Below are 27,491 nucleotides of genomic sequence, written 5' to 3' on the forward strand. Positions count from 1 at the left end.
AAAGGAGAGAGTGTTGGTGAAACAAAGAGGAGACACGCACATAGACCACACCCTGAGGAACTTCAGAGAGAAAGGGGAGAAGAGTACTATGGTTAAAGTTAACTTATCTTTATCTTTAAGATAGGAAGGATAGCGTGTTTGAAAACTGAAGGAAAGGAAGCAGTCGCAGGAAAGAAAACTGAACACAGTTGTTAAATAGGGGAGAAGAAAATAATAAAAAAAGATGAGGAGTGAAGAGGATCATGAGGTGAGGCAGAAGGACGAGTCCTAGCTAGGCACGTAGCAGTATCGGAGTCTGATAGAAGTGAAACAGTTGAGAGGGTTGAGAAGTGGAAGAAGATGAAGAAAGGTGAACTAGAGGTGAGTAGATGCACAAATGGAGCATATGACATATACTTTAAAGGTACAATAGCTGTCAAAGTTACAGGAAGTGAGGGAAGAGGATGAAGAAGGTTCCATCGAGGAAGGAGTTACAATGCGATCGAGAAGTTGAAACAGACCCATGGGGTGGATAGAAAAGGAAAGAGCAAGACCAGAGAAGTAGCATTATTTAGCAGCAAGTAAAAAAGACTCATAGGAGGAACGGAAAGTGAAACAGTGGCATAGTCTGAAGCATAAGAGGGATTTTTCCACCACTTTTCTGCACAATGAATTGAAGTGCAGAGAGTGATAAGAGTAGGGGATCGGCAAGGTTGGGGAGGCTTCTGGGATGGGGTGAACGGGTTGGAAGAATAGAGTAGATTGACAATAGAGAGAAGTCCGGAGTGGAGTGAAGAATGAACCGGGTTAGGAAGAAAGACAGAGAAATCAGGGTGTGAGGAAAGAGACAAAAGTAGACATATCAAAAAGGTGCAGATAATGATGAAAAAAGTTAGAAGAGGAAAAAAAGATGGAAAAAGAGGGACACTTGAAAAAATAACGTTGCCATGGGAGTAGATAGGAAAAGCAGAAATAGGAATATCAGTGGTAAAAGAGCAGAAAGTAAGGTTAAGGGAAGAACCTGAGACACGAGCTGGAGGTGCCGGAGAATGAAAAAGATGGTGAGAGTCAAGAAGTGTATTCTTCTTCACCTGTTCCCCTTAGTCCTTTGCACATTAATGTATTTCCATCAATCGCTTCCCATGCTGGAGGTCTTTATAGCTGGTTTATACCTACTACAACACTGTTATTTTAATTGGCTTCAATCTTCTGAACATATCTCTGATCATCTGTTTCAGGTATCTGATGATGGAAGTTCAACATTTGACGAGTTAAACATGATACACCTTGTGGTGGAATTGTTTGGGGCTGGTGTTGAGACCACCACAACTACCCTTCGCTGGGCATTGCTCTATATGATAACTCAACCAGTTATTCAGGGTAAGTGCTTGAGAAGGTAAACACGAAACACACATGATTGCATGTTTTATTTCTACTTGATTTGAAGCACAACTCTAAGATAAAAACCAAATTCACCAGACTTTGCACCGAAATCAAGGATACAAAAAAGTACCCCCTGCTGAGGGAGAATGGGGACCCCTTTCAGTGTGAGGCAGGAGGCCTTCTGAGATGTTGGCCTTAGACCGTCCTGCCCCAGATGAGTGGTGAGGGAGCCTGAAGGGCCCGATCTTCATTCCTCCCACAAGTACCTGGTTGAAAATGCAGAGTACCACTCCTTATCACCCCAATCCCTACTCTTCAAAGTGCTGGCCAGTGTACCCTCTTTTACTTTGCCGAAATGTCTATGATGCACAAACAATTCAAGCCACAAGAGAGCGAGGTGCCGAAACTACAACTATCAGACTTTCCAGTGGGGATCGTGAAATGCTCCAAAGTCACTAAGGAAAGCCGCCATGAGACAAGAGCAAAACAACAAACAACTTGCTGCTCACCTGTAGTACCAGCGCCTCACCACAGCATGCCAGGAATGCATTGACTGGGACGGGCTTAAGGACTATTTATGCTATCCCAACTGTGTAAACTGGCCCCTGGGGAGAAGCCAAATAGAGATTGGCCCAAGGGGACATATGAGCACTCCAGCCAATGGGTGGGGTATGAGAAGGATACAGCACAGTATAGAAGGGAGAGGTGAAAGTGCTGAGTGTGGGTTGTTCGGATTAGGTCAGGGGTGAGGTGGCAGACCAAGAGACCAGGCAGTGGACAGATGGTGGAGTGGAGCATGGAGGAGACTAGCAGAGAGAGTGTTGAAGGTGAGATATTGGTTGGTGAGAGACAGTTGTACGTGGGGTGAGAGAGTGTGTGTAGACTTAGAAAAGTGAGTGAGTGAAGCTAACTGGGAGAGTAGGGGAGTACATTGGAGTGCATGAGAAAGATGATTGGGAGAGTGAAAGGAGAGTGAGTGCATGAGCAGTAGGCGTGGAGTGTAGAGTTGTGTAAAGAAGAGGAGAGTTTCGAGCAGTGGAGGGTAGAGGGGAGTGGCGAATCATTAAGAGCATAAGGAAGGAGTGGACTTGAGACAGAATAACAGTGGAGGGACAGACGAGAGAGAGAGAATACAGAGTGGGAGGAGGAGGTTAGTAGAAGAAAGGAAAGAAGGAGCATCAAGGTCAAGAATATGATATCATGAGAGGGATTCAAGCAAGTGAAGCCTGGGTGTCTGTAAGGCACCATTTCCTGTTTTGAGGCCCTCATAATTCTTGTGTGACCCAAGGTTAGGATTTAGTGAGAAGCACTCAGAGGCAGGGCGATAGATGAGGCTATTGCCTTTAGGCCCCCACTTCTAGCCGGTAAGATTTAGTATAGCAGGGTTTTCCATTCTCTAATGACCACCTTGGAGATTAGGGAAGTCTGGGCGAGGTTGTTGGAGGTCCACGAGAAGACAAGAGAGAGACAGGCGACCCTTGGTTGGACTGGCTTAGAAATGATGAAAAAAAAACACTTGAACTGTCTCTGAGTTGTGCTGTACATTTGACACCATCTGTGACACTTATCACCACCCTCCAAGACACAGAGGGTACCCAAGAGTCGAAATGGACCTGAACAATCAGGGAAACACTTTGTTCTCGGTGGGTGGGCCACTGATCTGCAAGCTAGGATCTTCATGAGACCGGGTTAGATTGTTGTTGGCATGCAAATGCAACAGGTTAATGTAGGGGGTGGGCACAAAAAAGAATACCACCTATAATAACCCGAAACACAGTCATTGCTTCAGAAGAGGATTGAGACAGTGCACACAGAAGGTGAATTCGCACCTGGGAAAGGTGATTTAACCAATCAGAATCCGCCTTTCCTGTGCCCGATTCTGCCTTCACCAACCAACACAGGGGAACCAAAAAAAAAGCAAAAAGAAAAGGCCCGCTGCCATTCAAATAGAATAGGGACTAGGCCCCTTTTCTGATGACGGCAGACATTTTTTAACATGTTTTCAATGGCCGCTGTCATCCAAAAAGGGACCATTTCCCTTTTCCTTTTTAATGGCAGCAGCAATATTTTTGTCGGCTCCCATCAGACAAAAAATAAGAAAACTATCTGCACTCTGGGAAATCTTGGGGTGCGAATAGCTTTCATGCCCCGGCACCAGGGCGGACAAGGTGTTGCTTTGCTTGGCCTACAATGCTCTGGCTGGCGGCGGTTAAACACCATGTGTGCCCTGGGGCATGAAAGCTATAGTCATATTGGCAACACAGGGAGACTCAGATGGTGAAAACTTTGAGTAACTAGACAGTGATAAGGAAGCAGAGCTCAATTATAGCGGGAGTAAGGGTAGCAAGCAAAGCAAGGAAAGAGAGCTGAAGACAGCACAAAGGGGGTACAAGGAAGAAGCGAACACCCGGACGCTGTGGACAATGGTGTCGGACCTATGGAGGACTCAGATCTTCAGCATGAGAACTGAAATTTAACTAGTAGCACACGCAGAGGAGCAGACCATTCTTACATTGGAGACGGAGGAATAACAGGGAAGAAACTGAAGAGACATCTCAGTCAAGGAATCCTCTGGAATGGAGCATGTTGCAAGGTATGTGCTTTAGACGTGCATCTCTTTAATGAGATTTCCATATGTGAGCACTTTCGATTAATTGGCATGGGTTAGCCCTGCCTCTGCCGCTACCTGCCAGAGCATCAGATATCCCTGACCGCAAAGAACAAAGGCAAATCCTAGGTATTTGTTACCAAGAAGTCCCATGATTGTAGAGTCCAATTGTAACACTTTAGACTAATCCTAAACTCTGTGAGCCAGCTGCCAAGGCTGATTTCATTGAGGGTATACCAGGCTCTGCTAACAGACACATAGCATAACCTCTGCTATTTGATATACACCAATCACCATTCACAGATCCACGCCTTGAGGCCATACCTCTTTCGCTGTGTGTTCGCCAACCACCAATCATAAACAGTTTAAGTAAACAACAGTTTTTGTATAACCTTCAGGAGTAAGAGTGCACCAAGTGCCATTCACACTAAGACCAAGCTTCGGACATAGCATTTGAGAATTGTTGCAAACCATGCACTATGCACAAATGGAGTGCATGCTTTGCAGGGAATTTACTAGTTCAATTCATAAGGTGAAACTAGGGGATCTCTGTGTGAAAATTAATTACGTTTTTATTATTAATAAATAGATTACACCATTAGTTGTTTATCATATGGATGCAGGGAGAACAATGACTTCACCTTACTGTGTTGAATCTAGATCAACTCTAGATCTATCTTTACAAAGGTCTACCGTTCCCCTTATTTTAACATTCCCTCTCTCTCACGGTTAGATCAACACCTCAGAATTCTCCCATGCGATCTAGAACTGTAAACTTCTAAATGTATTCTTGAATGGTTACATTGAAGCAGTATAATATAATTTCTTAATGCATTTTGCTAATGTGGAGTGTTCCCTTGGTAAGAAAAACATTTGGTTTCCTTAGTAACACAACTAAAGCAAAAGCAAATGGCTGATTCGTGTTTCACACTGAGAGGAAAGAGATAAGCCTGCCATCTGCATGTGCTTCAGGGCCAGTATTTCAATATAAATCAATATACTGTTCTAATCAATATATAGACAATAAACATGGTAGTACCGCTCAGTTTAAAAATAAGAAGAAGAGAGCAACGATTATGAAGAGACAGGAAGTAAAACAGAAGAACAAAGAAAAGTAACATAATTCTTTTTTAGTAACATGTAAATGAGAAAATGTGTGAGAATAAAAACAAATAAAGCATTCTGGTCTTTTGATCAGATTTCTAATATCAATATAATGTATGTACCCATTTTCACATGTTTGCTATTTATCATGAATACTTCTAGCATTACACACATTCTCTAATATTACAGAAACACCTGGCCATCACATGAACTGTTCACTTAAGCAGTGGTCAATGGTAGAACATTTCTATTTGTTTACTTGAATTACCATCTTCTGTATATTTCCTTATGTTGTGCTTTGAATTATGCCACCATTAAGGATAGATGACATTCTCCTGATGTGAAGATGATGATATAAATTAATTGGTAGTAAATCTATAAACTAGATTATATACCTTATGTACTACTTTTTCCATTTAATATGGCATCATATATTGCTGAAAGTTAAAAAAATGTATTGTCATCTGTATCTGGTTTGTTAATTATACTTTTAATTTCTTTCTGTATGGACAATTAATGAAACCAATTATTTATGTTAACATTTTCTGAGAGGCATATAATATGATCGATCTTCAGAGTACTGGTTGCTGACTTTAGTTTTTTATTGCCTAGTTCCATATTCTTACATAAGAAGTATAGTCGTACTTTTAATTCAGTCAAGTGATTTTGTTACTCACGTTTTATGGTGAACATTCAATAATTTCTCAGTCATGAAAAAAGTAACAATTTACAGGGTTCTTTTACAGAAAATATTCCTGTTTAAAAACTCTCAAATATATTCCACCTTGTAATTGTGAAACATACCCCCCTGTTGGGAGAATGGTACCATGCGCTAAGATAGCCACAGGATTTTGGTGTCTTTTCATTATGCAGCGCCATTTTCAAATCCCTTATTGAAAACAACATCAAAGTACTACCAAGTGTGCTGAGTTGAAACAGTTTGTGTAACTTAAATCTCTATGGTTTGCCAATGTGTATTAGAAATCATGCAGGACTATTTAGTCTTTTGTAAGTGTGGCGCCATCTTGGAATGGATCAATTTTAAAAATACCATATTGATTATTGCATTCTTTTCAGTATCCAACCAAGACCAAATACTGTTTCTATGCGGTAGTTTCTGTGACCTGCTAATCTGAGTCATGTTTATATGCTTTCAATGTTATTAATAAACACAGTGACAAAATGTCATACTCATTTTTATTTTATGATGATCCTTTAATGCATAGTGAAACCAAAGACAAACTTTTTCTTATTTTCGTATAGAACAACTTTGGGTGTCCTTTGATTGCTTTACACTATTTTGAAGTCCCTTATTTCTTGTTCAACAACATCAAAGAAGTACCAAGTTTGTTTGTGCCACAGAGTTCTAATGGCTTGCATTGAGACAGTTGTTGCGAATCAACTCTCTATGGTTTTCCTATGGGTACTAGAGATAGTCAAGGGACTATTTAGTCTTTTGTAAGTGTGCTGGCATCCTGGAATGAATCAATGATAAAATTCCATAGCAACCTGTATCTTATTTCCCTTAATAGTGTTTTAATCATCACCCACACAAGGCATAGGTCGGCGGTAGAACCCACCGGTAGGTGGCTGGCTACCGCCGACCCCGTAACACTGTTTCTGACGCCTGACATCCCGGTACCATCAGGATATCATGGTGGCGGTACAGTAAATCCCCATTCCCGTGGAGTCCCATAGGTGCTAACGATGCCGGTGCTTCAGTGAAAACACTGCCGGTAGGAGCCTGAACTCCCAGCAGGCCAGGCCTGCCGAGACTTCCGTGCCCCTACCGGCAAACTTGCAGTTTGGCGGTCCAGAAAGGGTGCCGGTATGTTGCTACCGGCACCCTTATTTCAGGACCGACAAACTTGTAATGATTCCCAAAGAATTGTATGGATACGATAGTTTTAGTGACTTGTTAATGTAGATGTAATAATTATAATTTTTCTTTTATAACTCACTTAATATTGGATACCAGTTTCTAAGCATGAGACCGGGATTCAAACCTGTGTTGCTATGCATTGTCCTGCTTCCAAGACAAACGCGTTGCCCCTGAGCTATCCTCCCGGCCCTGTTGTAGTTATATGCTTTCCTTGTTGGTAGTAAGCATTGTAAAGAAACTTCATATTTATTGATATTTTTATGTTGATCTCTTAAAGATAATCTTAGTCTTATTTTTGTTTAAAACAACTAAACGTATGTTGATATCCTAACAGGTTGAATTTATCACAACAATGTGATTAAATGCCCATAGTCATTGTGGTACTTAAAGGGATATAGGGGGTCATTACGACCCAGGCGTTAAGGGGTTAACGGCGCCGTAAAAGGTTGCAGCGCCGTTAACCCCTTAACGCCTTACTACGAGGTCCCTTTGCGTGTGTGATGTAGGGGAGTAGGCAGGTGTGGCTAATGGACAAAGGTAGTGTGGGGTAGATAGAGAGGGTATGGGGACCCCATTACAAAATAATACCCCTTTAGGTCGACTACAGTAAGTCGAACAAATTATCGAATGATAATCTATGTAACAATGTAGAACAATATTATGACACCAATTTTCTTATGCAAAAAAGGAATTCAATTGTCTTTGTTGAGCCCCGTACAGTGGTTCAAAGATAGAAAACTCTTTTGACTTCCTGCTGTCTTCATTTTCTTTCTCTGCTTCTATCCCGTGTGAAAGGTTGTTTTTTGTCATTTCCAAAGACGTGTACTTCAGCAATCCCTTATTCTGTATATCCAACTGTCCAATGGTTTGCAAGTTGGAATTCTTTGGTCTTGAATTTGTACGCATCTCAAATGTTCATACATTTTTTCCTTTAATGGTCTAATGATGCAACCATTGTATATTTGTTTGCAAATACAAACTATTGCGTATACTACAGAAAATACTGTTACAGTAAATGAATTGTAATGCACTGTAATGTAAAGCAGTGTTCTATAGAAAAGGGGGAGGATGTGCAAATTGGATAGCAAGAAGCCAGATGTGTAACCTTGTGGTGTTGATGGATGCAGGACGGAAGTACCCATTACCTACGGGCTGATATGAAAATCTATGTTTGTGGTTGGTATGGACGGGGGCAGGTTATCCATATGGGCAGCCCCAGGTTGTGGGGGACACAATTTACAGAATGGGCAGGGTGACATTCTAACAGTCTTACCAAATTCATCTTTGTTTTTCAAGAAATTCATTGAATTTAATTATTTTTTGTCATACTAAATGTAGTGTCATATACTATTGTAAAAGTGCGCAGGTATTTGGTAAAAAAAGTTTGCTTGTATCCCCCACCAACATTTACTAGCTAGTTAGGCTAATCCATTCAAAAAGAAAGACAAGACATTATATCCATATAAATACCACTGTGAATATGGTCATGTAGTCACATGGTCATGATAGATCCAACAGGATATGATATAATCATACTTATAGTTGGTCTAAAGAACAATACTACTAATTGTATCCTTAGTTTCACAAAAGAGCACCATAAAAATATCAATACATATTAAGTTTTGACTGTGTTTACTGCTAACACGGAAAACCTAAATGTTAACAAGTCATTAAAACGAATGGTAGCCTGCACAAAGGGCACGCTTGTTGCTGTGGAGAGAGAAGCCCATCTGTAGAACCATTTGAGGTGGCAGCGGGAGGCGGTGTTCAGGAAGAGAGAGAGAGAAGCCTGGCTGTTGGAGGAAAGCCCCAACACCTGAATGGAAATCCCAGATACATGGCTTGCCAGCCAAAAGAAAAGCAAAGTGCGGATACCTCTAGCAGTGAGGGACCCATATACTCAACACCTAAATGATATTTACTGTGTCGGTACTTGACAAGTTGGAAAGGAGATCTGTGCCGCCAGGGTAAACCCAAACAGACCATTGCTACTGCTGGTCTCATGGAATAGGACATGGTCAGTGTGGGCATCCTATTAGATGAAGTCCAGCTATGCCAGGAAGTGGCTGCATGTTTTCTAGATACTTGGAGATGGTATCGGGTCTCCAGGGAAGGCTCTAGTTCCCGCCACTACTCAAATATTTGTAAATGCATTCATAATTGGGAAAGGACTCCTGCCTTGTTTGACAGGGCTGCTAGTGTGAAATCTGTCAGGCACAATGGGTGCAACCTGGGCAGTATATAGACCGCCCGATCACCAAGTCAGAGGGTTTGATTGCCACAGCCAATACCCGTTGACCATGATAGAGCTTGGTTGGAGGTGGAAAACATCAATTTGCTGAGTTGCAGTCAAAGATTCTATTTCAGTACAGTGTATGTTAGGTAATGACCTTCCTGATCCAGACATAATCGAAAGACTCACTACAGCAAGAGCTCTGCAGGCAGCCAGGGAAGACGCATTTGAGGCCCTAGGCACTGAACTCTATTTCTGATGGAAAGTGTGAGTGACCGGTCTCACCATTAACCCTCAGTACATATCTGAAGTCCTTTGAGGTGCCTGGTCCTGCTGGAGAGGGCCCAGAGGCCATTGATGTGCCTACTGCAACAGCACATGATTGCAAGTCCTTACCGTGGGCTACTGCCCTAGAACCGGAGCTTCAGCTGTAAGACCAGGTAGCTTTAGACTCTAAGGACCTGTCAGAACTGGGGGAGTTGTCCTCAGCTGGAACGCTAAGTTAGGCTTGCATTTGCCAGGAACAGAGGGACTGTCCAATTCTGGCTGGTCTGCAGAAGCAGGGTAGGGTAAATACAACAAGGGTGTCCTGACAGGAAAGACAACGGATCAGTTCCAGTGAACTGAATCATTGTATGTGCAAATGAGTGTAAACATTTAGTAATATTATTTTAAACTTCTTGAACCTCAGTAAAACTGCAAGTCCTTATAGTTGTTCTGTATCTATCAGAACAAAGCACACTGTGCTGTCTCTCCAAGATTTGTCAAATTAACATTTATTAGGTATAATTAGATTGACCTGGCAAAGAAAACATACACAAATTATTGTACACATGAAGTTATGCTAGATGCATATGTCAGATAGGACATTAGAAAAGTACAACGCTAAAAAACTGTACAAGAGCACATAGACGAAATAACAACACATCCTATGTGAACCGTTGAAGCTAATACAGGTCTCAGATGTGACATAAGTGAAACTACTAGTTAGACAATAAGTCTTAATACAAACAGTTAATCCTGTATACAATATAGCTAGAGCATGGCAGTCCTGTTGTTTAACTTGTATGCAATTGAAAATTAATAAGCTTCTTGTTATACATCGATTATGTATTGATAGTTCAATAGCTCAGGGGTCTACGTAGTGCACCGGTATGAGTCTGAATGCAGCACGGCCCAAATGCGTGAATCAATCAAGGAGCAAGGTCTTTATGTTTCGGCGGTTTAAGTAGATATGTCTGCCTTCCTCAGCAGGGTAGGGAGCAGCCGCTGGTCAAGAGCCCTGACATGTTTCATAACGGGGAGCAGGTGCAGGGTGAGAGTCTTGTACTGTTCCAAGACAGTGAATTCAAGAATTTAGATGCAGTGTGCAGCTAGATATTGGTTATTTTTCCAGGCCCCATTAGGTTTCTACAAGACTTGGCTCCTGTCATTTTGGCTTGTCACTTAGAGGTGGCTGAGACATCTGACAGTCAGATCATTTTACATGCCCCAGGTTAGTGTAAAAATTAAGGAATCCTCCCAGTCTTGCCACAGTTCTGGTATGTTAGGTGGGGCAACTGAGACCCCCTTAATTCCGCTACCTGTAGTTGGGTGGTCTTGTGAGTGGAAGGAAAAGTTCTCTTAGTTGGGATCCCCTAAGAAGTACTCTTTGGCAGTCTACACCACTTTGTGTCTGTTGCTATCCCGATACCATAGAAAGGCCACTGGCCCTCTTCATGCCAAAAAGCTTTACAGTGCCTGAAAGATTAATTGTGCAGGCCAACAGTTCCCCAACTATGGACATGAATTTATATGCTGGACAGGCACCTGTAAATCTGGAATTTGAGCAGTTTTTCCACTGCTGAACTCAGAAGGGTAGGATCATTCCATTGCCTACCTTAGCATGCAGCTGATTGTCAGAGAAAGAAACTGGACCACAGTTGAGAAGAATCCAAAGATGTATCCCAACATATATTTCATGTGGACATGCCACCTCAGCCTGGATTGCAACACTTTAGGCTAGAGGTCCTCAGAAGATATTATCGCCCGACTCTTACAAGAAGAGGGGGGTGCTCAACCATTTTCGGCTGGGGGAGATGTGACAGAATGCCTGCTACCAAGGTTAAGTAGCCTGAATATTTTTGATTTTTAGCAAGAAAATGATAGGAGTTGAAAGTAATCAGACCCCCCTTTCATAATGTTCCAGGCCAAAAGCATAATGCAACCATAATGCAACCATGTCCCAGACAGAGAAAGAGGTGGAGTTACAGTATCCCAGAGGAGAGATTTAGTCCAGGGACAAGTTCCACCATTTTAGATTTTGCTGGTGTTCCCCAAACTTCATGCACCCTCACCACGTCATGCAGGCAAGGCACTCTGGGTATGACACCAGAAGTCAAGGGACACTTTTTACAGCAGCATGTAAAGGACCCCTGACAACAGACGTTCTTTGAACCAATCCACTGTAGCATTCTGCTTATTTACGGTGTGGAGAACTTCCCCTTAGTTGATTCATCTTTGGACTTCAAAGCAAGAAGGATTCACCTGGAACTTGGTTGGGGATTGAACTTATTATAAAGTCTTCTGCCATGGAGTTGAAGACAAAACGCTCCAATCAAGGGAACATCTCTTCTTCCTGCCCATCCCAAGGGCACATTTGGGGTAAAAGTGTCATGTGGACAAGGCCTACTGCAACTGAGGCACTGGTACCCAGGACACTGCCACTTGAGTTGATAGAACCCGTGCAATTATTTACAAACCTTCTTGCTTGAAAAAGGCAGAAGAAAATACTCACCTTGGCATGGAGACACTGGACTGGGCCTCTCCGCAACCCAGAAGGAAAGGAACAGTGGTGGGCCTTAGTTCCTACCTCGATCTCCCTGTCACTCATTACTGAAGGAAGTATACATGTCGGTCTGTGCCTGTTTCGAATTTATGATTGGGATCACTGCTAGTTTAGAAGTGGGGATGAGTAGGCCCTTTGGCCAATGTACTCCTGCAGTTATTTTGTCACAGCGTATAACTTGGTTTCTGAGTAGGATGAATCATGGAGTTAAGCTTCAAGGAGGCCTGAAAGATGGAGAAGCAAACTTTAACTGCAGATTTCGTTGACACAGTTGACCTCCAACAAGGGCTGCATGCCATTTGCTTATTGGTACGTTTTGCAGGATCCATGTGGGGATTGAAGATGACATGGGAGAGATTGGAGCTTTGTGGGATTTGGGAAGTTGCATAATGTTCGAGTGATCTCTTGGATACCATCTGGACAACGTGGTGCTTGTTTGCTTAGTGGGGCACAAACCATTAATGGGCAGTTTTGTTGATACCCATGAAAGTTGCTAGGATACTGAGGAGTGCTTTGTCGTCATCTGTATCAAAAGCAGCAGAGAAGGCCAAGTAGGATTTGAAGTCTGGGATCTCTGTTATGTCAATTCGCCAAAGGCCCGGAATAGAGGAAGTGACTTCATACAACAGACGACATCACAGGAGCTGTCATCACATGACCTTTGATGCCAATGGTATCACAGTAAGTATCTTACACAGAGTTCTAATGAAGAAATGGTGGGCCATCATTCAACCTGAAATTGTGTCAGCCCTGGACACCATGCAGGTGGGAAACAGTCAGTTTCCATTACAGTCTATGGCTCCTTATACACTAGCATGGCATCCACAGCTGTGAACAGGCTGACAACCGGCTGCCTCTCTTTTATTTTGTCATTAAATATGGAATGTTAGTCCTCTAGTTCTTTGCTAGAGCTCTGTAGTCTCAAGACCTGGCCCTGATTACATCCCAGGAACTGTCATTACAAAAGTAAAGTAAACTACAATACAAGTGTGATCAATATGAGAAATAGTACTGCAGTAGACACGCTTGTGTTTTAGTTGCCAACCATCTATTAACTACAGGGCAGCTTTGATATGCCATGGATATAGTCATGATATGCCAAGGGCCCACCAAGCTGATTTGTCGTAGAGCAGGGGAGCTATCTACATATCCAGCCATCTACTCCGATATTGTGCCAGTTAAAACACCACATTCAATATTTAGATATATTGTTACTTCAGCCCCACATGTGAACATACTGTCAGAATATAACATGTGCCCATTCATATGCTAGGCCGTACCTCCTTACGTCACGTTAAGTCTTATATGCCAAGTATAGTCATCATATGAAATCTACAGCCTCAATAGCCTAAGTACTACCATCCTCTGCCGGGTAAAGCCTGTAATTTCTGGTGAGGTCATCATATAAGTTGCAGCTCCACATGGGCATGTGCATATATCATATGCCATGTGTAGTCTTCTTTCCCAAGGCAGACCCAGGAGCAGCTGGTGCCAGCAGAGATGATCAGAGCCTCAGTACTGAGTCCAGATCAGAAACCAGAAGGTTTGAGTTTTGAAATTCTTTTCTTCATGGCAAAGGTTTTCTCTATGAATTGGAAGGTGTGTGATGGGGTAGTTGGATTAGGCTGTCTGGGTTGAGGGTCCGCTTCGTCAGCACTGGGATAATCTGGACTGTCAATGCATTGGGGTAAATGCCTCATGAGCTGAAGTGTAGTATAGTGAGTACTTCTCCTGAGACCGATTTTGACACGAATGAGGGTGAATTATATTTTTGTAGGTGGAGGCTTTGAGGACAATAAGACTGTTTTTAAAGTTTTCATTCTGAAGCAAGTCGATCATGGGGTGTTGTGAAAAGTGGTGTATCTGAGGTGAGGTTGAAGCCCTCAATGCGTTGCCTTCTTCAGTCTATTTTTATCAGTGAATAACTTGATGAAGGCATTGGGGTTGTCTGTCTATTGCAAGATTGCCTGTTGTGATTGAAGATTGGTGCAGTGTTTGACAAGCTTGATGGGAGTTGCGCGACTACTGAATTGCATTACACAACGTTGGTAGATGCTTTCTGGTGGAATGGTGATTCTTCTGTGAAGATTTCAAAAGACTTGATGCCTGTAGAAACTGGTTACATAGAAGGACATTTTCTTAGCCTTATGGGTTGATGGTACCCTCACAAATGTCTCTGACAGTTCAACTTCTCCTCCTGAAAGTGAGTTTTTCACCATACATGTTCTAGTTGCAGAATACTTCTTTTCATGAGTGCATATGCAGTGGGAAATCAATTATTTTCTTTCTTGCAGTAGTTTCTTCTTATTTATCGCAATGTGGTCCAGTGTTCTGGACATCTTATCCTGCAAACTGCTGAGTATGTTTTCTGGCAGGCCATCGTTACAACTCGCTTTATGGGTCTCAAATGAATAAAACACATTGGCCTGGGCTTTAGCATGACAGAGATTTTGACTACTCGGGCTAGTTTAGATGCAAGTAGGTGTGGTCTGGCTAGGACCAGGGTGACAGAGGGGCTTACACAAATGTTCCACTGAGTCAGGTTTCAAAAAAGAAAAATGTCCAAGATGCGACTGCCTGTGTGGGTAGGCGTGCAGGGCCAGATGGAGCAATGAATCTTTTTCAGGTATGTCCAGCAGTATATACAATATGATCTCCTAAAAGAAGATTTTATTGTAGATGTTTATCCAGTGTGCTATATATATGTGTATATAAATATATACTCATAGGAAGAGCACTTTTTCGGCGGCTTATAACTTCTCTCCCCTTGTACGAATCCTCACCAAACTTTGCAAAAAAAGTATATGGGCTGCTATGGTTTTATTTCGCCAAGGTGGGTGAGGTTTCGTGTGGGGTGGGGGTGCAAAGATATAAGGGGTGTAGCAAATTTATTTTTTCCCATAGACTGAATGGGGAAAAACTTTGTGCACGGCTACAGCCCGAATGGCTGGACGGATTTTCACCAAATTCGTGGCAGGAGCGGGGGCTTTGGTTAGAAAGCGTGCTTTTGTGTGTTTGGTGGAAATTTGACCAGTACTTTATTTACAAAACACTGAAATGTATGTCCCAAAAAATGTGTGATATCTGGGTCCGCTCTGTCTCATTGGCCTGCGGTACGCCGTGATGTTGGCGAACATTGGACGCGTCCGGTGGTTAGCTGGGGAGAAGCGTGCTGTGCATGAAAGATTTTGGGAAATGCTGCCATGATGTATCGGAAGATAGTGGCTCCCCGAAAGGCGCTGGAAAACATGATTTGCAGCATCGTCTTGGTGAAAGAGGGCGAGGCAAAGATATTGTCAATGTTTTCTGCTGTAGCACATGGCAGCCAGTGGTTATGTTGACTTAGTGCGTTTGCGTTGTTTTGCGGCAGTGGGTTTGTGGCGAAATGTTCGCCTGCTTGTCTGACTTGGCTTGTAGTGGTTGTGGGTAGGGCGTAGCCTTTTTACTGCATGGGCATGGCATGTAGAAAGAGCCTAGGGCTTGGGCACCACCCTCGCAATGTAATGCCTCCATGCTTGGGAGAGCAGTGAGGCACTTAGCGGTTAGGTATGCGGCCGAGTCTGGGCACATCATTGCTGCAAGGGAGGCCATAACGACATGGAGAAATGGAAGGATTGTTTGGCAGCACACTGTTGTGATGTCGACCATTCCCGCAGCTACTGTCATACACTGCATTGGTGGTTAGGTGCACAGGGGACTATCATATGTTGGTTAGTGTCGGCAGACTGTATAGGGGATGGGGATATGATGGAGATAATATGAGAATATTTGCAGTCACTGTACTATGTTGTGTTGTGCCTGCAAAGGCCCTACTCTCTTGTGTGCATGGCTACGGCCCTTGGCCGTAACAGTGTGGGCACTGGTTGGAAGTAGGTGTGAGAATGTTGCCTTGTTTGGGTCTGTTGGTGTAGCTATACCTATTTTTAGGCAGGAAAGCACAGTGGGAAATGTTACCATGCATGCCTCTATTGCCTTCCAGTGCGTGTGTAGTAAAACTAGGCAATTGGGTGCATGGGCGGAGGCCTATGTACTGAAGAGCCCAGGGCTTGGGCACAGCCTTGCTTTAGGGAGGGCAGTCATACATTGGCACATGGAAGGAATTTGTACGCAGGTACTCACATATACTTTATTGGTGGGCAGTTGTGGAGGTGACTATCCTTTTTTGGTGAGTGCAGGGAGACTCCATTGGGGATGGGGAGTGGATTGGAGACAATATGAGGATATTTGCAGCCCGAGTGCTATGTTGTATTGTGCCTGCAAAACCCATACTGGCTTGTGTGCATGGCTAGGGCCCTTGGACATAACAGGGTGGGCACTGGTTGGAAGTAGGTAACATAAAGTTGCCTTGATTGCGTTCATTACTGAATCAATATGTACGTGTGGACAGAAAAGGTAAGTGGTGAAATGTTTCCATGCATGGGTGTATTGCTTTGCAGTGGGTATGGCGAAGGAGTAGCCTGTTGCTAACAAACCGGCAACGCAATGCTGCTATGTATGGGAGTACTGTGATATTGGTATGTGGATTGCAGACATATGTACAATAAGTACTTTCACTTTGCCTTAGGTCATTTGCATAAGTTATTATAAGCATACCTTGTGCAATACACTACAGTAGTAAATATGTAAGTGTCGTAAGGTTCCCGCCTTTGCAGAATCACTGTGGAGGACATGGTGCAGTTCGTAATGGAGCATTGGTGAGATAAGACACCATTTGCGGTAGGAGTGGTGTGGACGTGAACAGAGCTTTGCTTCAGGGAGTGTAGTAAGAAAGTGGGACATGAAAGGATTGTTTCACTGCATAACGTATGCAACATGGCCCATGTACGTAGATACTAACATATAATGTGTTGTGACAACCTTCAGAGACTATTGGGGATGGTGCGTGTATTGCAGATGATATAGGGATTTTTGTAATCGATGTACCGTGTTGTGTTGGATGGGGCAAGCACCTATTGCCGTGTATGGGTGGCTACAGGCCTTAGAAGTAACAATGTGGACATTGTTCGGAAGTAGGTTTCAGAATGTTGCCTTCTTTGGGTCAGTTCTTATACTGATATGTAACTCCAGCGTACAAGGTTAGAAATATGTATGTCTCCTGTGGGTGCACACTGTGACAGCATGGTTGTGGAGGACATTTTGCAGTTGGCACACCAGTAGAGGTTGCGTGAGTTGACTGCACTTTAATATGGTGAACCTCATTGCCTTGTTGTCATTCACATACTGAGATGCCACAATTAATGTACAGTATGGTATACCTCTCGTAATACCCTGTACTTTGAGAGCGAAGGAAGGTAGTGCAACATGACACGAATTAATAAGCATTACACACGTAAAGTATGGATAATGTACAGTCGACCATACATACATTTGCAGCCGATAACATCATGAACGCTGTTAAGTCCAGCTATATACAGGATGGCAAGCCATCAGACTGTTACCTTTGTTTGGTGTACTTGTTGAGATGGGCAACGGAAGAGAGTGGAACTGTTAGTGTGTGAAGTGTTAATGTGTGCATCGCTTCCGTTAGCTATGTCTGTGTGCTACATACACCATCGCAACAGTCACTGGCAGCAAAAGAAAGTACAATGACAGTTGCAATTTAAGGGTGGAGACATGGCAGTGTAACAGCGTTTATTTTACTGCCGTCACACAGGTCTGTGTAATGTAGAGAGAGGAAATGAGCGGTAGAGAAAATGATTAAATATGCATACTGAGGAGCACGTTAATAAATGTTAATCGTAATACACATGTGATGTAAAGTTGTACTTACATAACTTCAGCAAATTCCATGCTTCTATTTGGGTAGGTGTGAAATTGCAGTGTATACCATATGGGATCATTGCAGACTATGTTTGGGGCACATGGACAGAGGAACTGCAGTGTAAGTTCTGTTTCTTTTTTTGCTAGATTTCTATACAATATCTGAACTTGGAGCTAAACATGCTTCCCCCTCAAGGCTGTTTTATAAAATGAGTGTATGTTCTGTTGAAGGAGAGTTATGTTAGGTTTCGATTTCCAGAGATGATGGAGGAAAAAAAGGAAGGAATCAGCCGGCAATGTGGTTCGATTGTAGCATGTATTTACGAATGTTGGTAGTGTCATTACGGTGAAGGTAGTGCAATGTACAAGTTGAAATGATGGTGCCGTACAAATGGTCCCATGAATGCACAGATGGCAAAATACATAAAATGTGCTTTTACAGTGGGTAAGGACCAGTTATATGTGCAGTGTGTTAACAGGCAATGGTGAGTACTTTCAGACTGTGTTCGCTGTTTCAGAAGACATGGGTGTGTTGTCGATTGTACGCAGTTTGGTGTTGTGCTGTATGACCTTGTTTGGGGCTACTGTTCAGGAAAGGAAAGCAGGTAGTGTGAGCGTTTGTCTAACATTGTAAGGCGGTTATGGGCTTTAAATGGTGTTTCCCTTACACAATACAAAAGGGAAACAGAAGTTTAAAAAGTTCATTATTTCATTATTTTTATTTTTGCATGTAGAGGGCGCAGCGTGAGCATTTCATGTGAAATTTCTTCTGTTTTCATAAGTTGCTCCAGATTGTCTTTCCACTTAGCGAGGATTGTGTTATTCATTTCTCCGTCATGGGACTACAAGATTTGAATTGCCGGTGTTTTCTCGTCGGTGAGGAGCTTGCGGTATAGGTCTAGTTGTTTCCATAAGACAATTGAGCTGATGGACTGTACTGCTACTTTGTGTCTGATCCTAGGCATAGGGAAAGAAGATGGCAGCTGCAGGATCTTACACCAGAAGAAGACTTCTAGTTTTGTCCAGCCATAGTCTGTTGCTTTTATCATGGCTTCTATTCCATAGACTATTGTTGTAATCACCTTTTGTTTATAGTATGTAGTTATCGATTTGAATGAGTATTTGGCAAATTTGCGCTGGATCACACATCCTTGTCTTGACTGAGATTGGATCCTAATTTCAGAGTCCACTCTTTTTCGGATTTGGATTGATTTATATGGATTCCCAGGTATTTGAATGTTGTTACTTCTTTCGAGCTGGTTGTCATTTAGATATATTTTTAGTTTTTTTCCATTGTTATTGATCGATCTGGTCAATTGCATGATTTTCATCTTTTTTGTATTGATGGTGAGTTCATTGAGGTTCATGTAGAGGTTTAGCTGACTGAGGCTGTTTTGTAGGCCTGAAGGTGTCTTGTCCAGGAGAATAATAACATCCGCATATGTCATGATTTTTACCGATCTTTGGGGGGTTGAGGGCATCGGACTGTAGATTAGTCTCGATGTCTGCAGTAAAGAGATTGTACAGCGTAGCTGCTAGAGGGCATCCTTGTTTTAGTCCGTTTTTGGCTTTTATTTTTTATATGTGCAGTGTGTTAACAGGCAATGGTGAGTACTTTCAGACTGTGTTCGCTGTTTCAGAAGACGTGGGTGTGTGGTCCATCGTACGCAGTTTGGTGTTGTGCTGTATGACCTTGTTTGGGGCTACTGTTCAGGAAAGGAAAGCAGGTAGTGTGAGTGTTTGTCTAACATTGTAAAGCGGTTATGGGCTTTAAATGGTGTTTCCTTTACACAATACAAAAGGGAAACAGAAGTTTAAAAAGTTAAGCAGTAAGGCAGTGGTTGCAATATGGCTGGGGAGCTTTGAAGTATGCGCTTCAGTGAAATATGGGTTGCATACATTTCTTGGAAATGGTGTTCATGAAAATGAAAATGATCTAATGGCCTACACGGTGCCAGTGCCAGTGGAAAGCAAGGAGCCAAATGTTGTAGCAGTTAGGACATTTATGTTAGATGTATTGATGCATGCATGAAGTTGCATTGTTGTGATTGTGCAGATTATAGGGTAGGTTACTGTAGGGTTGTTTATTCAGTGTATGCACTTATGATAGGCTTAGGTGACCAGCGTACGTAGGAAACACGTTATGTATTTTTGGAAGAAATAGCAGCCAATGTCAACTGTAGTGGCTAAGGGGTAGGTGGCTGTGTTATGTGTGGGGTTAGTGGTACGTGGATAGATGTTTGTATGTATAGTTCTGCAGCGCAGCTGCAATAGTGGGCAGGATGTACAATGTTTAGTGTATGGCTGGAGGCCCTACAATGTTCTGGGTGTAGTGAAGCGTGTAGGGCATAGGCACAAGCTGCATAGTGTAATATACGTGTGCATTGTAAATGGTGGTATTGGTATGTGTATAGCAGAAATATGTGCACTTATTGCACTGTGGATATTGTATAGAAGTATAACAGCAATTGTTGCAGACTTACTGTTTGGAATGAGGAAGGCCTGCACTGTGTTTTGTGTATGGAGTGTAAAATGTTGTGGTGCTGGTTACATTTCTTTATTTTGTTGTGGACCCTCATAACTAGTACGTCGTAAGTACTATACTCTGAACCAGTGTAGTGTGCAATCAGCGCAGAACCTGTGGTTCTTTGCATAATCATTGGGTCTGGGGGGGGAAATCCATGTTGGATTAAAAAAAAACTTCAACATTTCATTGCTACTATTTATTTTATTTATTTATTTTAATTCTTGATGGAGCGCCAAATCGCCTGCAGGCCTCACGGCGCACATAAAACAAAACAGAACAGACAATGAGAAGTGACAGAGATCAGAATCAGAGACAGAGAGAGAAGCACAGAACTAGGGAGCAGAGAAGAGAAAGGTCTTCAATTTCTTTTTAAAGTCAGATAAGGAAGGGGAGGACTTGAGGTGAAGTGGAATCAAGTTCCACCATGCTGGGGCAAAAACATCAAAGTTTGTTTTTTCAACTTTGGCAAGACGGAAGCAAAGCTGAGAAAGTCTTGCCTGTTACACTGAATCCGTGCTGAGAGGTAACTGGGTGCAATGTCATTCAAGCATTTAAATGTGAGTGTGAGTATCTTGAAAGAAACCCTGTGCCGGATAGGAAGCCAGTGTAGTTTTTTCCGGGCTTTGGTAATGGAATGCGGTCTTGATAGACCAAGTACGGCACAAACAGCGCCGTTTTGAGTGGTCTGAAGAGCTGCAATTTTGGCGGAAGATGTGCCGGCCAGAAGGCTATTGCAGTAGTCGAACCTTGAGTTAATAAGGGCAGAGGCCAGGAGGAACATGCAGTTTACATATATAAAAAGGCGCTGTGAACAGAGCTGTTTGTTGATCCAGCCGCATGTGGCTCAGATTTTGGCCACATGAGGACGCATAGAGAGTACGGCGTCAATAGTGACCCAGAGCGTCTTGATGCTTTGAACAACAGGGATGCAGACATTGGCTATACAAAATGAAGTATAGTCGGCAGGGAGGTTCTTTAGCATGTGACTGGAGGCAGCAATGAGAAGCTCGGTCTTATCAGCATTTAAGGCCATTGAGTTATAAGCCATCCAGGAGTGGATGATTGAGTAAATGGCCGAGATGGCCTTAGCATCGTTGGGGTAGGAACCAGTGAGTTCAAGGATGACCTGGGTATCATCAGAGTAGTTGGTGTACAAGACATCCAGGTCATCAAGCAACAGAAGAAGTGCGAGTATGTAAATGTTAAAGAGGGTGGGAGAGAGAGTACTATGGTGCACAATCAATGATAGTGACGTTTGAAGTGGTTAGAACACTTTGTAAGGTGTACTCTTCAAGTAGGAGGAAATGTAAGGGTGTACGATATCTGGATTATACAGGTTGGAGGATGGGTGGCGTTGTATAGCAGGTGCTGATATGTAAATGTTTTCCTGCTTCCTTTTTGTACCACTGTTTGTTTATGCGTTGGGTTGCTGCTGCTGGTTTGCAAGTATTATGAAATTGTTCTGTGCTAATGCAGAATTCTGACTGTAGTTACGTACCTGTTGGTGTACTGTAACTGCTCATACTTTGGAAGTGTTTTACGCTATGTTTGTAGCACAGTAGTTGTTGAAGATTGAGTTGGGTAGTTGTGATGCTGCAAGTAACATTGTCGTATTCAGGTTGCATTTAGATACCAGGTGGCGTATTCTAACTGTTTACAGTGTCCCGTTTGTAAAGGGTATCTAGAGAAGCTTGTGCATTCCCGTGGTTACTTGGACATCTGTGTACATTTTGAAGTGGTACTGTCCAGTTACGGATTTACATGGTAGCACGTCCATATGTGTTGGAGTTGTATGACTATTCTCGGAGAGCTGGTGACTCATTTGCGTAAGTGTTGATTTGAGAGGTTACTGAGGATAGTTTTGAACCCTCATACTTGGCACTTTCCCTTCCACGTATCCAGTGGAAAATACTGGTACTGTGCTTTATGTACACCTACTGTTTGTGTGACTGTACTCCTTGAGTTCAATGGGGAGAAAATTGTCCAACAAACACTGTAGTGCATTTCGTCAATGCTGCTAGTATGGTAAGTTGCTTTAGGTTGATAGTGTGGAAGGGAAAACATTTTTTGTCCACTTACGAAGGTACTGGTTGGTGCTGGGGAGTAAGGTATAGTATGTTTGGACATCAATGAGTACATTTTAGCTTCAAGAATATTAAGTAGGCATTTGCAAGAGTTGCAGGTAGTCTGTGCTTTGGACTGATGGAAGTATCATTGCATTCCCACGATTACTATTTCTTTCTAATGTATGCAGTATAGCTGCCTTCATTGGAGGAGTCCCTTCTAGTGCAGAATTCTGACAGTAATTACATACCTGTTGGAGTACTCTAACTGCTCATACTTTGTAAGTGTTTGACGCTATGTTTGTAGCACAGTAGTTGTTGAAGGTTGAGTTGGGTAGTTGTGATGCTGCAAATAACATTGTTGTATTCAGGTTGCAGTTAGATACCAGGTGGCGTATTCTAACTGTTTACAGTGTACCGTACGTAAAGGGTAGGTAGAGAAGCTTGTGCATTCCTGTGGTTACTTGGACATCTGTTTACATTTTGAAGTGGTACTGTCCAATTGTGGATTTACGTGGTGATATGTCCATATGTGTTGGAGTTGTATGACTATTCTTGGAGAGTTGGTGACTGATTTGCATAAGTGGTGATTTTAGAGGTTACTGAGGATAGTTTTGAACCCTCATACTTAGGACTTCCCCTTCCACGTATACAGTGGAAAATACTGGTACTGTGCTTTGTGTGCATGTACTGTTTGTATGACTGTACTCCTTGGGTTCATTGGGGATAAAATTGTCCAGCACACTCTGTAGTGCATTTCGTCAATGCTTCTAGTATGGTACATTGCTTTAGGTTGATAGTGTGGAAGGAGAAACATTTTTTGTCCACTTACGAAGGTACCGGTTGGTGCTGGGGAGTAAGGTATAGCAGGCTTGTACATCGAGTACATTTTGGCTTCAAGAATATTAGTTAGGCATTTGAAAGATTTGCAGGTAGTCTGTGCTTTGGACAGTTGGAAGTAATATTGCATTCCCACCATGACGATTGCTTTATAAAATGTATGCAGTATAGTGGCCTCCATTGGTGGAGTCCCCTGTGTGTAGATTATGGCTACAGTTGTGAAGGTTTTTTTGCCAAGTGATACTTGTCTGTGTGTGAAGGCAGTAAGTTTGCAGTTGTTTTTGGTACCGTCTGCATTGTATCTTAAGAGCATTAATATCACATATTAAGTGTATATGTAACATCGAACAAATATGAGAATTGCACAACTTACACCACATGCTATGGTTTGCATTTTGCACCAGTTGCTGAAATGGAATAGAGTCACCGTTAGGTATTGATATATACCCAAATAATTTGTTAGGGACTCGCTCGTCAATGGCATGGTTGCAAAGAGTGTATGGCCCTCATTACAAGTCAGGCGGTGGACCATGGTGCTATTAGCACCATGGTCCATACCGGATTCCGTCATGGTGGATGGCGTAAATTACCGCCCCATTCCAAGGTGAGTGGGGCGGTAATTCCCCATTCACCATTTGCCCTTCCCCATTCCCATTTTTGCCCCATAGAGCATAATGGGGATGGGGAAGGCGCTAATTACTGCACCGTAAATTACGGTGCCGTATTTAGCACCAAGATCGCTTAGCGCCTTGGACTTTAACGCCTGCAAAAAGCAGGCGTTAAAGTGTGAATCAGGCGTTAAGGGTTAACGGCGCCGACGGCGCCATTAAACCCTTAACACCTGACTTGTAATGAGAGCCGTATGTTTCACCATGTAGGAAATGTGAAAGATTTCATTTAGAAGTATGTTTTTTTCTTTCCAGTATTTGTACTAAGTACATTAAAAATTGCTGTGGATCTTCATGTCGGTTTAAAGTGTATTTCACCATTACAGCACTGTAGTCCAATTCTTGCCTTATTCCTGAGACACTGTAAATGGTGTCAGGATTACTTACTGCATTTCTGTGAAGGACGAGCATTTGCAAACACAACTGGTCTGCGGCATTTAAATAAATGTTTTCAACCACTGCTGTTATTTAGAATAGATATTTATTCATAAATAAAAAGATAGGACACTAAACATCAATAAACAATTGTAGGTATCAAATTGGGAACTCCAACATCTTTCTAAATGATGTACCGGTACTTGTATCTTGAAAATATAGATCAAGTACAACCAAACTATCCAAAAATATATAATTTATTATAAACAGTACAAGACCCTACATTTGCACAATACTTGATCGTAAAAAATATGTGTTTCTCAATTTTCATAGAAAATCACAAGCTAAACAAATACATAGACACAAATATAGCAATATATAACAACATCATAAAACAAATGTGTCACAGACAACATATATATTCCCGACATGTAACATGTTTCAGTTCTTGATACCTTTATGTGGCTGAACTTTCTTCAGGGGAAAACACTTCTTTTTCGTTAAAATCCTTTCAATATTGTGCAATTCACCAACCAATGTTATCAAACAAGCTGAAAGATAGAACAAAAAGGCAAAAAAGCCTTAGGAACCCAGTAGTACCATATGGAGTATTAATCACACCCTTCACCTCTACAATCCGACCAGCGTCTAAACCGTGAGAGAAGGTAAACACCCATCACCATGTGTCATGTCACGCGGGAGACTGGGGTCTGCCGCTCCCATTTCCTCCTGGCGAGTCTACCCGCGCGTTCGCGTCTGGGGACTCGCCGGGAGGGGAGCAACGGATTACAGGGCCGGCGGCCTTCGGCGCATGCGCGGAGGTCCTCTCTCTCGGTTCCGCGCATGCGCCGTGGGGGCTTGCCTTCCAAGCCTCGTTCTGGGTTCGCCGGCGCCCGGAAACGGAACGGTTTGCGTTCCAGGCCTCTCGGGCGCCGGCGGCCCATAAAAGAGGCCGCTAGTCAAAGCTGCCCGCGTCTCAACGCGGTTTGCTTCGCTTTCCTCGTTGTTCCTGCCCAGCCTTACCTGTGGCCTGTCCTGGGCCTACCTGCCTCCAGCCTTACCTGTGGCCTGTCCTGGGCCTACCTGCCTCCAGCCTTACCTGTGGCCTGTCCTGGGCCTACCTGCCTCCAGCCTTACCTGTGGCCTGTCCTGGGCCTACCTGCCTCCAGCCTTACCTGTGGCCTGTCCTGGGCCTACCTGCCTCCAGCCTTACCTGTGGCCTGTCCTGGGCCTACCTGCTTGCCTCCAGCCTTACCTGTGGCCTGTCCTGGGCCTGCCTGCCTCCAGCCTTACCTGTGGCCTGTCCTGGGGCCTGCCTGCCTCCAGCCTTACCTGTGGCCTGTCCTGGGCCTGCCTGCCTCCAGTCCTTACCTGTGGCCTGCCCTGGGCCAGCCTGACTCCAGTTCTTATCCGGGTCCTGTCCTGGGCCTGCCTGCTTTCAATCCTCACCTGGGTTCGGCCCTGGGCCAGCCAGCCTCCAGCTACTACCTAGGTTTTGCCCTGGGTCAGTCTTCCCTCAGCCCATTCCGGAGTTCTGTCCTGAGTCATCATTGTGTAGAGGGGACTTATCCCACACTAGCCTGCATTCCCCCTGTTCCATCTTGGGCACGTTCCTACAGTTCTCTAATTGGCCAGACAACTAGTTCCAACTGTCCTCACTCTTTCCTGTCTTGCCTGACTCCGAATCTCATCCTGTGTACCATTGGAACTATCTGCACCAGCCAAGCTCCTTTGCCTACTACGAATACCTTTCTGCTACACTGGTCTATCTATCAACTGTCGCTGCACTGAGGTTCTTGGAAGATTCATGGTCTGGACAACAAGCTCTACCTGGACTATGGTTCCCTCCATCTGAGCCTACATCCTCTTGTCACGCTTACCTGGGAGAGTGCCTTTGTGACATTGGGGGTTGGTCCATCCTTCACCCAGTTCCTCATTTGGGTGGTGGAGAGGCTGATTCCTCGTGCCGCTATCTCATCAGTTCCTGGACTCCAGACTGGCGACCTCTGCGAGACCAACCACCAAGACTACAGGTACGCGGTCCTCTCGGGCCAATCAGCTTGACACCATGACAGATCACTCAAGGGTCCAACGAGTCACCCCTGAAGTAAGAAGTAATACCAAAGATTACTTAGGAGGGTGATCAATTACCCCCTCTGAAAAGGCGACATGACACTAGATAAGTTCGCCAGACCACTATTACTTAGGTCCATTTAATATCTTAGGTGCACCAGTCACCCAGGGTGTGTAAAGGAATGAAACCCATCACCAGAAGCACATGGTGAAAGTTACATTTAAAAACATATAGACTCCAAATAGTCAGGAGTTCCTGAAAAGTCTCAAATAGCCAAGAGTACCTGAAGAATCTCCAAACTTGGTATGAGTAGAGCCTCAACAATAGTCACTTTGAACCTTGACTCCTTCATGGACCAAAGAACGAGCCCTCACAGTCTATGTGCCTATGATCACCGATCTGGAAACAACGTATATAAACATCCCATAAGAAAGGAAGGTCATAAACATAAAGCTCAATAATGACAGCCTTCTATGTGTATCCTAGGTTAGAAAAATGGCTACACATATTTCCTTCATATGAGAGTGAAAATACATTCCTCACTGACACAGGCCCTCATTACGACCCTGGCGGAAATCGAAAAACGATGGCGGAAATGCAATACCGCCATCGAATAGCGCTCGGTGCGACTATGACCCGTCACCGCAAAGTACGAAGCCATTAGCGACACCGTAGTGAACGCCAACGCTAACTGCACCAAGCACGCGCGCGCGCGCCATGCCAAACCGCAAACACCACCATGGCGCAAGGGTACGTCAATTCCGACCCTAGCGGACATGTACCTAACGCCATCAGGCATGGCGTAATGTACCATTCCGCCATGGCGAGAAGTACGGCATCGCGAATCAACCGTAAACGGCCCCACTGAGTGCCTGTACACCGCTCCCTGCCCACAAAGTACAACTCCCCGTAGGTGCAATGAAGTCACAATGCAACCATTGAAATGTACAAGTCACCCATGCATGCCAACGAACAAAAGAAACACAAGAGGGGCCAATGGGAGCTGCAGGGCACAGATGGCACGAATACAGAAGCCATCCCAATGGACATGACCACAGTCCCCCACCAAGAAACGCACGCAAACACAGGCACCTGTGACCAGCAATATTCCGAAAATCACATCATTCCACCAGTCCACCTGGCTGACCGGCATCTGTTACACAAAACC

The 27,491-nt window shown here is 43.5% G+C and overlaps 1 protein-coding gene across 2 annotated transcripts in view; it reads left to right on the forward strand.

The window, feature by feature from the left end:
• The window catches only part of LOC138491964 (cytochrome P450 2J4-like), a 971,726-nt gene that overhangs the window by 562,138 nt on the left and 382,097 nt on the right, over positions 1-27,491 (forward strand). For both annotated transcript variants that reach the window (XM_069618853.1, XM_069618852.1), the window contains one exon: positions 1,218-1,359. In XM_069618853.1, coding sequence (XP_069474954.1) covers positions 1,218-1,359 — 142 coding nt within the window. The remainder of the gene's footprint in view (positions 1-1,217; positions 1,360-27,491) is intronic.

The sequence above is a fragment of the Ambystoma mexicanum genome, chromosome 10 (genome assembly GCF_040938575.1).
Source record: "Ambystoma mexicanum isolate Mex_15411 chromosome 10, UKY_AmexF1_1, whole genome shotgun sequence".
Taxonomy (NCBI): domain Eukaryota; kingdom Metazoa; phylum Chordata; class Amphibia; order Caudata; family Ambystomatidae; genus Ambystoma; species Ambystoma mexicanum.